Source organism: Vidua macroura, assembly GCF_024509145.1.
Source record: "Vidua macroura isolate BioBank_ID:100142 chromosome W unlocalized genomic scaffold, ASM2450914v1 whyW_random_scaffold_38, whole genome shotgun sequence".
NCBI classification, from domain to species: domain Eukaryota; kingdom Metazoa; phylum Chordata; class Aves; order Passeriformes; family Viduidae; genus Vidua; species Vidua macroura.
In genome coordinates, this window is record NW_026530535.1 from 2,623,522 (window position 1) to 2,637,739 (window position 14,218).

Consider the following 14,218-nt stretch of genomic DNA (forward strand, 5'->3'; position numbering starts at 1 on the left):
AGAGGAAGAGGAGCAGGTAACACATGCATAGAAGGCCCCACCATATAACCCAGCTACCAGAAAATGAAAAGGGATATACTCTCTTCACTGATGATTCTTGCTATATATTGTAAGGATACTTCAAAAAAGGAAAGCTGCCATATGGAGTCCTACACGATGACTCATAGAAGCTATTGAGGGACAAGTTGGATCAAGTCAAGTTGCAGAGCTGAAAGACATCCAGATGTCTTTAGATATTGCTGAAAGAGAGAAATGGCTAACACTTAACATTGATTCCTGGATGGTAGCAAATGCTCTTTTGGGGTGGCTGGAAGAATGGAAAAAAACCAATTGTCAGCATAGAGGGAAACTCATCTGGGCTGCTGAATTCTGGCAAGACCTCACTGCCCAGGTAGAGAAGTTAACTGTGAAAGTATGTCATGTAGTTGCACACATACCTAAGAGCTGGGCTACTGAAGAACATCTCAGCAATGGACAAGTAGATAACGCTGCCAAGATTAAAGTATTGCAGGTAGATCTTGATTGGCAACACAAGGGAGATACATTTCTGGCTCGATGGGCCCATGACACCTCAGGTCATCAGAGAAGAGCTGCAACATAGAGATGGGCTCATTATTGAGGGGTGGACTTAACCATGGACACTATCTCCCAGGTTATCCATAACTGTGAAACATGTGCTGCAGTCAAGGAGGCTGAGCAGGTAAAGCCCCTGTGGTATGGTGGTTGATGGTCAAAATATGGGAAGGCCCTGCAGACTGATTATGTCACACTCCTGCTAACCTGCCAAGGTAAGCGGTCTGTTCTGACAGTGGTGGAAAGAACCACTGGATGGCTGGAGACATACCCTGTGCCTCACACCACTTCCTAGAACACCATCCTGGGCCCTGAAAAGCAAGTCCTGTGGTGACATGGCAGCCCTGCAAGTATTGAGTCAGACAGTGGGACTCATTTCAAAAATAGCCTCATAGACACCTGGGCCAAAGAACATGGCATTGAGTGGATGTATCACATTCCGTATCATGCACCAGCCTCTGGAAAAATTGAACAATATAATGGACTGTTAAAAACCACATTGAAAGCAATGGGTGGTGAAACCTTCAAACACTGGGATTTACATTTAGCAAAGGCCACCTGGATAGTTGACACTGGAAGCTCTACCAATCAAGCTGACCCTGACCAATCAGAACCCCTACATACTGTAGAAGGAGATAACATCCCCATGGTGCATATGAGGAATGTGTTAGGAAATACAGTCTGGATTAGTCCTGCCTCAAGCAAAGGCAAGCCCATCTATGGGATTGTTTTTGCTCAAGGACCTGGATGCATTTAGTGGGTAATACAGAGGGACAGTGAAACATGTTGTATACCTCAGGGTGATTTGACTTTGTGTGAGAACAGCCTGTAATATTGAATTGCATATGTAATTCTGGTTTCTGAATGACTCAGTGTCCTAGGGTGACAGTATGGTGCTTGTATCCCAAATAGTGTGTTCTGTTTATGCCTGATATTATGTTCTGTGCCTTCAGGACTGACTCTGAAAGTGAAGGATTGTTTTGTCTTGTTATCAGCCGGCTCACCTCCCCCCATGGTCTGTGTCTAGGAGAGGCTTGGCTGGCTTGGCTTGCTTGCTTGCTTGCTTGCTTGCAGGCTTGCTTGCTTTTGCTTTTGCTTTTCCTTATTAGTTAGTTTAGCTAGGCAGTCCAATTTTTACCCTGGACTGTTTCTTTTTCCCTTCCCTTTCCTGAATATCATCTGAAGCTGCTCTGGACCTGGACCTGGGAAACATCAACAAACACGGAGAGTCTGCATTTTTGTGACCTGCAGCAGCCATCCCCAGTGCCGGAGACTGATAGCTGGGCGACCACTCCCAGGAGAGACTTTCTGAATTTGTCATCTCTTCAGAACGGTGAAAGGGTTTTGTCATCTGGTGTTGTTTTTTTGTATTGGGGAGTGTTTTGCTTGTTAAATAAACAGGTTTTTTCCATTTCTCTCTGAGGAAATCCTTCCCGAGCCAGGTGGGGGAGGGGCCGTGGGGGGTTTGCTTTCTGGGGGCTCCTTCCAGAGGTCTTCTCCCAAAATTTGCCCTAAACTAGGACTGTATGTTGTAAATACCATGGACAATGAGTATGGACTGCTCCAGTTATACCATCCATGGACTAAATGAACTCTACAAAGATTTTGGGGGGATGATCAGTGACTATTGAAATCATACCTGTGCCTGTGCATAGTTATATGTGTGCGCATATATATGTATATAGTTGAAAGGTGTAAATCTGGGCATGATGTAGATGGTATAGAATAAGTGGTGGATAATGTTATGGTTTCAAAGCCAGGGGATGGAGCTTTGGTGTTTAATATTTGATACCACCTATGTCACTGCTAGGAGGTGTGGTTTCATCAGGAAAGGCTGAAGGCCAGATGCTGGAAAAGGTATTGGGGACAGCCCAGCAGACCTAGCCCCTCTTTGCCACTGGCAGTCCCTTTCCCATTCCTCTGATCTACGGCTTTTGTGGTTTGCGGCTGGAGGACAGCGATGGTGAGCCCAAGATGCCACTTTGAGGAAAAAAAAGAGTGGTAGTGGCATGTAGTAGAGCCCAGCTGAGCTGTGTGAAGCCCAAGCCACAACGATGCCCAGCTGAGCTGAGTGGAGCCAAGCTGTAGCTGCAGCCACAAACCAACGGTGCAGCTGCCACTACCATGGGATTGGTTGCCATTTTTTAATTTGTTTGGAGATCCATGTCAGGTGCTGTCTTTGGGTGATAAGGACAGTAGAACAGAACAGCATAGCTTTGGAGAAATAAAGAATGTAACTTAGGCAAACAGAAGTTATGCAAAACAATATTGCACTTATTCAAAAGTGGGGGTTGAGGAACAGCCACCTAAAAAGGACACCAGACATTGATGACAGATTCCAAAGAACCATATAAGGACTAAGAGGTATGACAATGTAAAATAAAGTAAAACATATAAAGCAACTAAGTGGGGATAGCTAATGAATATGTAATCAGAGTGTAGAATAAAAACTGTTTACCCGACACTCAAGGCACTCAGTTAGGGGGAGGATCCTCCGAGTAACCAGCACTGCAATAAAGAATGCCTGCCTTCTAATGCTCAAAACTGTGTTAGAAAGTTTCTCTCTGGCCTATTTCAGTATCATGAGAAGTGTTTTTCTTTGTTCCTGGCGTTAAATTCCTTTTTGTGGATAAGGCATCTTCTTTTTATGTATTTTTTTATATTGATGCCATTGTTATTTGTGATTTTAGTAAATTGTTATTTTAACTTATAATCTCTCCCTATTGTCTCTTCATTGTCTGAGGGGGTGGGGGAAAGGGAGTAGTTTATTTGGAGTTTAGTTTCCTCATTGGTTGTGAAAGCCAGCAGAAGCCCTTAGGTTTTATTTGTTTCTCTTCCCTGCAACCTTCTATCAATGTTCTTAGATTATTTTAAAAATATATTTCTGTGGTTTTACATATAGTTGTTGAGTGGAGTAATTTTCAGTTAAAGTAAAAATTCCTATGCTTTGCATCTTTAGAGTGCCTATTCATTTTTCTTTAAATATCTTCAAAATTTCAATTATGCTTTTGATTGCTTTCTTTGACAGGGCTGCAATAGAGGAGACATATTCAAGATCAGTGACAAAACTAGCCAAATCAGTGAGCAATTACACACAACTTGGGTAAGTCTGTAGAAGAGAGAAATAGTTTAACATGTTAAGCATCAAGTTTGATTCTATTTTATTGATGATGTTCAAGGTACTATAACTTTTCTACATTTAATGATTCTTAGTTTTTCAGTTACTGTGCAGCTATGCAAAATATCACGCAGCTATGAAAAACAAGACTGTATAGTTCTTTATTCACAGTTAAAAAAAACCAACTCAAACCAAAAAGCCCAACACCATGGAGGAGTTGCCTGTTCCTCTGTGTTTAAGGTTGAGGTTTTTTCAGACATAATAAAGAATGTGATTTTCTATTCTGTGTTCCCAAGCCTATGGCAATTAATTTGAAGAAAGAACTTATGCTCTGCAAATGTGACAGTGAATTTTTTTATTATTTCTACTTTTTCAAGTGTTTTCTCTGTCCTTGGACATGTTAAGAACAAGAGTTTTCAATATATTTACTCCATAGCTTAAGTAAAATTTAATGCACAGGATATCTTTTTTTAAAAATTGAATGTTAATGGATTTTTTAAAATTAGAAATATTATGCCAACAGTTCAGACTTCTTACATGAGGCTAAAGATTATTTTTATTTGTAGTAATCACACCTAGAAATGTGGAGAGCTTTCTTCACTGGATAATCTGATACTAGTTGTTGCTGCTCTTCAAAGGTTCTGTATTTTCATGTTAGTTATAACATTAGTGCTTTAAAGGTTATACATAGTATTGATTTTTCAGCCACACTGACCTAGAAATTGAAGTAGGAGTGTATCTTTATAATAGCTGGAGAAGTCCATGCAGTATAGAAATCTGAATCTGAAGAACTACCTGTCTTTCACCTTCCTCTACCATATGGTTAACCCTGTGGCCGTAATGATGTAAGACAACTGAAAACTTAATTAGTCAAGTAACTTTTGGGTTCTTTTCACTATTCAAGTATGAACATAAAAATACCTGTACATGTTCAATTTTTTGAGCTGCTCTTGTATCATCTTTAGGAATATCATTTGTCATTATTGTGTTGCTGATGGAGAAGAATAAGTTAATTTGCTGCATTTTAATCAATAGAATCAACACAGGTAAAACATATAACACTGAAAAATTAAGTAAGATGCCAAGTACATTTAAAACATCAAATAATATTTATAGCAGTTGCTGGGTTTTTTATTTGCTTCAGTTTTAGGAACAGAACTGAAATTCTGTAGACATGTCAGTTACACTGTAGCACTATTTTGAAAAAAATATAATCAACAAAGGAAAAAAAACCCACAGAATAATTAGGGTTGAAAGGGACTGCAGGAGATCATACCACCCAACCCCCCTGCTAAGGCAGGGTCACCTAGAGCAGGTTACACAGGAACACATCCAGGTGGATTTTGAATGCCTTGAGAGAGGGAGACTCCACGACCTCCCTGGGCAGCCTGTTCCAGTGCTCTGCCACTCTCAATGGAAAGAAGTTCTTCCTTATGTTGAGGTATAACTTCTTGTGTTTTAGTTTATGGCCATTGCTCCTTGTCCTGTCACTGGGAACCACTGAAATGAGTCTGACGCGATCCTATTGGCACTTGCCTTTGAGATATTTATATGTATTGATGAGATGCCCTCTCAATCTTCTCTAGACTAAAGTGGCCCAGCTCCTACAGTCTCTCCTAAGAATGATGCTCCAGACCCCTCATCATCTTTGTGGCCTCTGCTGGACCCTCTCCAGTAGTTCCTTGTCTTTCTTATACTGATGAGTCCAGAACTGGACACAGTACTCCAGGTGTGGCCTCACTAAGGCTAAATAGAGGGGCAGGATCACCTCCTTCACCCTGCTGGCCACACTCTTCCCAATGCACCCCATTATACCATTTTCCCTTCTGGCCGCAAGGGCACACTGCTGGCTCATGGTCAATTTGTCATCCACCAAGACTCCCACATCCTTCTCCACAGAGCTGATTTCTAGTAGGTCAGCACCCAATCTATACTGGTACTTGAGGTTATTCCTCTTCAGGTGTAGGACCCTACACTTGTCCTTGTTGAACCTCACTAGGTTTTTCTCTATCTAGCTCTCCAGCCTATCAAGGTCTTGCTGAATGGCAGCACAGCCTTCAGGTGTATCAGATACTCCTCTCCGTTTTGAATCAGCAGCAAACTTGCAGAGGGTATATTCTATCCCATTGTCCAGGTCCTTGATAAACAAATTTAATAAGACTGGACCCAGTATTGATCCATGGGGAACGCCACTGACTACAGGCCTCCAACTGGATTCTACTCTGCTGATCACAACCCTCTGAGCTCTGACATTAAGCCAGTTCTTGATCCACCTCACTGTCCATTCATCTAATTTACGAGGATGTTATGGGACACTGTCTTAGGTTGCAAATGTAAGATGTGGCTGGGGGTGTACATTCTACTGCCATCTGTTAGAGGTGGGGCAGTTGTCTTCTGTTAATTGGACCACCTGTTAAAACCAGGTGGAGCAGTTTTCTTTATCTCTTCCACAACCAATCCTCCAGGAAATATCTTCTGTTAAGTCTGCCATTGAGTGTCACTGCATGACTGATAAAATTACATCATCCCATTGTGAGATGCTCTGCCCAGGGGGAGGAGTCAAGCATTCCTACCTGGATATAATCGGAGATTTGGAACACCACAGGCAGCCTTTTCCCACTGGATTCCCAGAGGAGCAGCTTTCTTTTCCACTGGATTCCCAGATGAACACCAGGCCCATCTACACCACCACTGGACCTTCAGAGAAAAACTACACCCTTCTACAGGATCACTGCTTCAACAAAACCACATTTGTCACTCCAGGATGACTGCAGCCACCATTTATTTGGACTGTTACCAACCAACACCCTGACCAACAGGGTGTCAAGTCACATTCTGACTCTGTCAGTGTTGTTTTGTATTACTGCAATTTTTTTTAAAATTATTTTTCCTAATATAGAACTGTTATTCCTACTCCCATATCTTTGCCTGAGAGCCTCTTAATTTCAAAATTATAATAATTCGGAAGGAGGGGGTTCATAGTTTCCATGTCACGAGAGGCTCCCACCTTCCTTAGCAGACACCTGTCTTTTCAAACCAAGACAGAGACAGTGTCAAATGCCTTGCTGAAGTTAAGGTAGACAACATCTACTGTTCCCCCCTCATCAACCCGTTCTGCCATGTCATCATAGAAGGCTGTCAGATTGGTCATGCATGATTTCCCCTCAGTGAATCCTCGCTGACTACTTCTGATGGTTTTCTTTTCTTCTACATGCTTGGAGATGACCTCCAGAATGATCTGTTCTATCACCTTTCTAGGGATGGAGGTGAGGCTGCCTGGTCAATAGCTTCCTGGGTCCTCCTTCTTGCCCCTTTTGAAAATGGGAGTAACGTTGGGCTTCCTCCAGTCATTGGGCACCTCCTCCATTCTCCATGAATTTTCCAAGATGATGGAGAGTGGCTGAGCAACAACATATGCCAACTCTCTCAGCCATGGGTTCACCCCATCAAGGCCCATAGATTTATGGCTGTTGAGCCTGTTTAGCCAATCTCTAACCCAACCCTCTACGGCCAGGGGGAAGTCTTCAATTCTCCAGCCTTCTTTTACCTCCAAGGTCTGGGATTCCTGAGGGCCATCCTCAGCAGTAAAACTGAGGCAAAGTGGCATCCAGTAATTCCGCCTTCTCTGTGTCTTCCATTGCCAGGACATCCATCTAATTCAGCAGCAGACCCACATTTTCCCTAATCTTCCTTTTGCTGCTGATGTTCTTGTAGAAGCCCTTTTTGTTGTCCTTGATATCCCTTACCAGACTCAATTCCAAGTGGGCATTGGCCTTCCTCATTGCATCCCTGCATATCCTGATGATGTTCCTATAGTCCTTCCATGTGACCTGTCCCTTTTTCCACATCCCATAAAGTTCTTTCTTCCATTTGAGATTTGCTAGAAGTTTCCTGCTCATCCATGCATGTCTCCTGCCCCTTTTGCCTGACTTCTTTCTCATGGGGATACACTGCTCTCTAGCTTGGAGGAAATGGTACTTAGATATTGACCAGTTCTCTTGGACTCCTTCTCTAGAGCCCTATCCCATGCAATTCCTTGAAGCAGGTCCCTGAAGAGGTAGAGACTAGGTCTCCAGAAATTCAGGGTTCTAGACCTGCTTACTGCTTTGCTTCCTCCACACAGGATCCTGAGTTCCACCATCTCATGGTTGCTACAGCCAAGGCTGCCACCAGCCTTCCCATCTTCAACCAGTCCCTCCTGGTTAGTACAAGTCCAGGTTTTAGTACAAATCCAGATGAGCATTAAACTTTGTATTATTTTTTGTCCCCTCAATCTAGGACATTTGCACCAGTTTGGGATGTTTTCAAAATCTCAACAGAAAAACTGGCAAGCTGTCACTTGGACCTCATGCGGAGATTACAAGAGCTAATAAAAGAAGTTCATAAGTATGGAGATGAACAAATCAAAACTTATAAAAATGTTATTAATTATTTTTCTTATGCATGACCAATGACTTTTTAATGTTAAATTTTTTTTTTTTGACAAGTATGTGATATTTGGCAGACTAAAGAAGATGTTTCACGAACACTAGAAGCAGTGCAAAATATTCAAAGTATCACTCAGGCCTTACAGAAAACAGGAAAACTACAATGCAAAGTTTGTCGAACAAGAACGTTTGAAAAAGGAAGGAGCAACACAGAGAGAAATTGATAAGGTAGTTCTGTGACATCTTACTTAAATTTATTGTATTGTCAATCTGTAACATTCACTTTGTACTAATGAAATGCTCAAAAAGGACTAAAAGTGGTTATGGCTATTTCATAATGTGCATGCTGCTTTGAATGCTTGGTGATGTTTTGTTTACACTTCCTTATCTGTTCTAACTGCACTGCAGTTTTAATTCTTTATTTTGTAATTACCTGCATCATATGATAATTTTGTTCAGTGGCCTTTACAAAAATTGTATGTTTCAGCTTCTGTTTTCAGATGGATTTTATTAAGTAAATATGCAAACATTCAATGCCTTTGTTCATTAATTAATGAGCAGGAAGTTTTGTGTTGTCTCTTCAAGTGAGATAAAGCAGCTAATTATGGGAGTATTTGAAGTCTGTTTCATTGGGAAGAAAAACAAGTTAACATTACTTTCAATGATAATTTAAGAGGTTTCAGTAACATGGACCAAAACTCCAAGGGATTGCATTTAGTACTCTTCTTGGGTCATGGGGGAGCTTGATCCATTTATAGAATCACAACATGTTTATGGTTGGAAGGGACCTTAGAGAAGATTTGAGTATCCCACCCCTGGAAGTGTTCAAGGTCAGGTTGGATGGGTGTCTCAGCAATCTGGCCTAGTGGAAGGTATCCCTGCCCATGGCAGGAGGGCTGAAACTGGATGATCTTTAAGGTCCCTTCCAACCCAAACCATTCCATGACTTCTGGAGGTCATCTTGTCCAATCCCCCTGCTCAGGCAGGATCACCTAGGGCCTGCTGCCCTGGACCGTGACTAGATGGCTTTGAAAATCTCCAAGGATAGACGTTCCATAATCTCCCCGGACACACTGTTCCAGTGCTCAGTCAACCTTACAGGAAAAAAAAAGTGTTTCCTGATGTTCAGGTGGAAGCTCCCATGTCTCAGTCTGTGCTCATTGCCACATGTCCTGTCACTGAGCACCACTGAAAACAGCCTGTCTCTCCTCTTTGCACTCTCCCTTCAGGTATTTACATGCATTGGCAAGATCTCCCCAGAGCCTTCTCTTCTCCAGGCTGAATAGCCCCAGCTTTCTCAGCTTTTCCTCATGGGAGAGATGCTCCAGTCCCTTGATTATCTTTTTGGTCTGTTGCTGAACTCTTTTTAGTATGTCCATGTCTCTCTTTAAGTACATTAATAGCAAGAGGAGGTCTAAAGAAAACATTGGACTGATACTTGATGAAGATGGTCATCTGACTAATAGGGATGGAGAAAAAGTGGAGGTATTCAGTGCTTCCCCTACCTGCCAGTCTTTAATAATACTGATGGGTGACTGGGCAGTCCAAGATCTGAGTCAGAGGACCATGACTGTGGGAACAGTGCCTTTCCATTTGTGGACACTGAAATTGTGAGAGACCAGCTGTATCAGCTGAATGTTCATAAGTCCACGGTGCCTGATGGGATTCGTCTCAGAAGGAGCTAGTAGATGTTACAGCAGGACCCCTCTCCATCATCTACCAAAGGTCTGGGGAGTCTGAGGAGGTGCCTACTCACCAGAAGCTAGTCAACATTATTCCAATTTACAAAAAAGACGAGAGGGAAGACCTAGGGATCAATAGACCTGTTAGTCTAACCTCAGTATCTGGTAAAATTACGGGAAGATTGTACTGGGTACTATTGAAAGGCATTTCAAGGACAATGCAAGCAGGCACAGCCAACATGGGCTCACAAAGTGAAAGTTCTGTTTAACTAATTTGATCTCCTACAATAAAGTCACCCACCTAGTAGATAAAGGAAAGGCGGTTGATGTAGCTTTCCTGTGTGTAGTATGGGGACCTTATCTCCTCCCACAGTATGTAGGGATTTTATTTGGGCAGGACCAGGGCAGTTAGCAGGTCCTCTGGTGTTAACCATCCAAGTGGCTTCTGTTAAATTTGCATCTCAATGCTTCCATGCCCCATTGCCCAGTGGTCTCAATATAGTCTTTAACAGTCTCAATCTTTCCAAAGTGGGTAATAAGGGATGTTATATATCTACTCAATACCATGTTTCTTTGCCCAGGAGTTTATGAGGTTATTTCAGAAATGAGGCCCATAGTCTGATTCAATTCTTTCTGAGGTACCATGTCACCACAAAATGTGCCTTACAAGACCTGAGATGGTGTTTAGGAAGTGGCATGGTTTACAAGGTGTGTTTCCAGCCAACCAATATCTGCTTCCATCATGGTGAGTATGTAGCTCTTGCCTTGGCAGTGGCAGTGGTGGCTCTTGTCATGGCAGTGGTCCAATAGAGTCAATTTGCTAGGTGTAGCGGGTTGACCACTGGCCAAATGCCAGTGCACTCACGAAAATCATCTACTCATCTTCCTCTGCTATAATTGGAGCAGAGGAGGCGAAAAAAAACCCAGTTAAAATAAAGTGCATAAGGTTGAGATAAGGATTAGGAGAAAAGTCTTCAAGGACAAGACAGACTCAAAACTTTAAAAGGTATAAAGAAAACTTTATTAACTGAATTAAAAGAAGAATGATAAGAACTAAAATAAACTTTTAGAACACCTTTCCTCCCCCCAACCCCTCTTTCTTTCTTTCTCACTGACAATGCAAAGAGACAAAACCCAGGATATTCAGTCAGTTTATCACTTCTAAAAAGTATCCTTCTTCAGTTCACTTAGGGAGAGGAGTCTCTTTTGCTAGGACATAGAATTCTTCCCACTACTTACAGTTCTCCTGTGGTTTTAATTTCATGACTAAAAAGTCCGCCTGGTACCTGCTCACAGCGTGAAAGTCCCTCCCATTGACTTGTCAGTCTTCCCACAACTGCTGTCGAGGGCCACTGGCTTATGGGGTACAATTTTTAAGGATGAACTGTTGTAATCTAGAAGCAGAGTCCTATCTCTGAAAGCAAAAGTTGTCTCTCTCTCTCTCTCTCTGTTCAAGTCAGATCACAGCTTTTTCAGCATCTATATTCTCCAGTTCACATGGGCTGCGGGTGAATGCTGCATCCCCTCATATGCCTTATGAATTACAGGGAAATAGTCTGGTGTACTATAGTCTTCACCATTGTTTGCAGAAGAATTTCTGCTCCGAGGCTTGAAGCATCTCCTCTTCCTCTTCCCTCTCCACTGACCTTGGTGCTTTCATGTTGTTCTTCTCATGTCTTCACCTTTTTCTTTTCTCTGATTCTGGAGAGAATTGGTGTCTGTAGGTTTGTCTGTTCTCAAGCTCTATTAATTCAAAAAACTATAAAGTTCTGCAGTGCTGAAAAGGTTAATCTTGTCCAAGCTTTGCGTCGGGGAATTGCCTCTTGCTGTTGGTGACGTGATCTTTGCTGGGCAGCAGCTGCGGAGCTGCTTGTGGTGTTGATTTTGGCTGCATAATTACTCGTCGCTCCAGGATGACTTCCCAGTGGCAGAAATCTTGGCGGCTGTGCTGGGGGGCTGCGCCGGGGCCCAGTGGCTCCCCCCCTCCCCTCAGCTGCAGGAGCCCCCAGGCAGAATCTCAGCAGTTTCGCTGGTTTTTGCCAGGACAGCTCGGCTTGGGGCCCAGCAGCGGGGCAGGGCCCAGCCTGTCCTGGGGCCTGCTGGGCCCACCAGCCACCTCTTCAAGGGCAGAAAGAAAAAAATGAATTTCCTGCATTTTCTTCTTTCTTAAATATGGTCTCATAGAGGTGTTTCTAGCTTCTCAAATTGGCTTAGCAGTGTGCCAATTCTCAGAGCTAGCCAGCAATTGGCTTTTGCCAGGCACAGAGGAAGCTGTTAAGCAGCTTCTCTCAGAGAATTACTTCCATAGCTGATTTATTCCTCTTCACCAAAAATTCAATTAATGCAAAACCAGGACACTAGGCCTCGCCATATTGGAAACCCAGCCACGGCCCTGTATTCCAGGGAGATTTCACTTGCATGGTTTGCTTAATTGCAGCACGTTTCACATTTGTAAATAACCTGTGTGATGGCCTCCATGGTCAGGTCCACTCCTCAATCATGAGCCCATCTGTATGTTGCATCCCTTCTTAGATGTCCTGTTGTTTCATGGGCCCCTTGGGCTATAAATAGCTCATCCTTTCACTCCCAGTCTAAGTCAACCTGACCTATTCCAATCTTAGCAGCCTTATCTACCTGTTTGTTGTTCTGATGTTCTTCAGTGTCATGACTTTTGGGTGCTTGAACATCTACATGACATACCTTCAGAGCCATGTTTTCTACTGGTGCAGCGATGTCCTACCACAATGCAGCAGTCCAGATGGGTTTACTTTTGCACTGCCAATTGGTCTTCTTCCACTGCTGCAGCCACCCCCCATGAGGAATTAGCCACCATCCAGGAGTCAGTATAGAGTACAAGCCACTTTTGTCATTCAGCAATTTCTAGGGCTAGTTGGATGGCTTTCACTTCTGCAAACTGACTCCACACAGCAGCTTTCCACCTCCGATGGTTTCCTACCATGACAGGATCCATCAGTAAATAGAGCATAACCTCTTTTGTCTTCCAATAACTTGTTATATGGTAGTGCTTCTTGGAAGCAACATTATCAGTACATTATCCCTTCCAGGATTCCTGGGCTGTTGGGTTTTCCCAGTCAAGCTTGCTGCATGATCAATGCTACCCACTTACTCCATGTAGTGCTGGTTGCATGATGTACCATGGGGATGTTTCCTTTGAACAGCCAGTGTAGCATGGGCAGTCGTAGTGCCAAGAGGAAACATGCTTCTGTCCCAGCAATTCCTGAGGTGGTTTGAACCCCCTCATTGGCTGCTAATATCTCTTTTTCAGTTGAAGTGTACTGGGATTCTGATCCTTAAAACCTCTGCTCCAAAACCTTAATGGTTGACCTCAGGTTTTTCCTGATGTCCTTTGACAGAGGCTCCAAGTGAGACCATGCTCCCCAGCTGCAGTGTAGAGTATGTTTTGCAAGGCTGGTCCTGTCCAAACAGACCCAAGAGCTACCACACAAACTATTTCCTGTTCGATCTGCTCAAAGGCCTGTTGTTGCTCACGGCCCTACTCAAAATAGTTCTTCTTCCAGGTCACTCGATAGACGGTGCTCACAAGCTGACTATAACCTGGAATGTGCATTCTCCAGAACCCCACAAGGTCTAGGAAAGCTTGTGTTTCCTCTATGTTATCTGGTAGAGGCCTAGTTGCTATCTCGTTGCCAACATCCATAGGGATGTGACAATGTCCATCCTACCATTTTATTCCCTAAAACTGGATCTCCTATGCAGGTCCCTTGACCTTGCTTCTTGTTATGGTGAAATCAGCTTTCAGAATGTTATAGGTAAAAATTAATCGAGCTGAATTTAATATTTAATAAAAATAGATTTTTATTTCTCGACCGAGATTAGGTCTGAGATAGCCACAATCCAATCAAAAAGGTCAGTGCTGAGCCCGGGTATCAGCGCTGGGTGAGACACAGGTCCGACCTCTACAGCATAGGGTCTCCTATGTTCACACCGACAGTCCCATCCGAGCAGCTTTTATACAGTTTATTCTGCCTGAGGCAGAGTCCCTTTTCTTCCTTTCAGAGCCCCACATATTCATGTGGGTTCCTTTCTCCACGAGGGGAGTGATGTACGTCCATGACTGAGTTCCCGGAATCCGGCATTGAGATGTATCTCTCTGATGGCTCCGGCTATCTCAATCTTAGATATTTATCATGTATTCATCGCCCAGGAGTTCCTCAGATCACCTTGGAGAGCGATCCATCTCCAGGCTGGCTACGTTAATTCGTTTGCAAATGAGGTTCTCCTTCCTCTTGTCCACGGTGGTTTCAACACACTGTGAAGCAATCTCCTGACTCTGGCTTGCATGCTTAAAATCTTTTATAAGAATATTTCTCACCAGCATAACATATTATATACATATCTTTTTATACGCACGAATTATCCAAGTTACACATAACAAG

The 14,218-nt window shown here is 43.1% G+C and overlaps 1 protein-coding gene across 1 annotated transcript in view; it reads left to right on the top strand.

Moving 5' to 3' along the window:
- The window catches only part of LOC128822731 (F-BAR domain only protein 2-like), a 195,170-nt gene that overhangs the window by 26,727 nt on the left and 154,225 nt on the right, over positions 1-14,218 (top strand). The window contains 4 exon segments of the mRNA XM_054004544.1: positions 3,602-3,676; positions 7,970-8,111; positions 8,196-8,266; positions 8,268-8,346. Coding sequence (XP_053860519.1) covers positions 3,602-3,676; positions 7,970-8,111; positions 8,196-8,266; positions 8,268-8,346 — 367 coding nt within the window.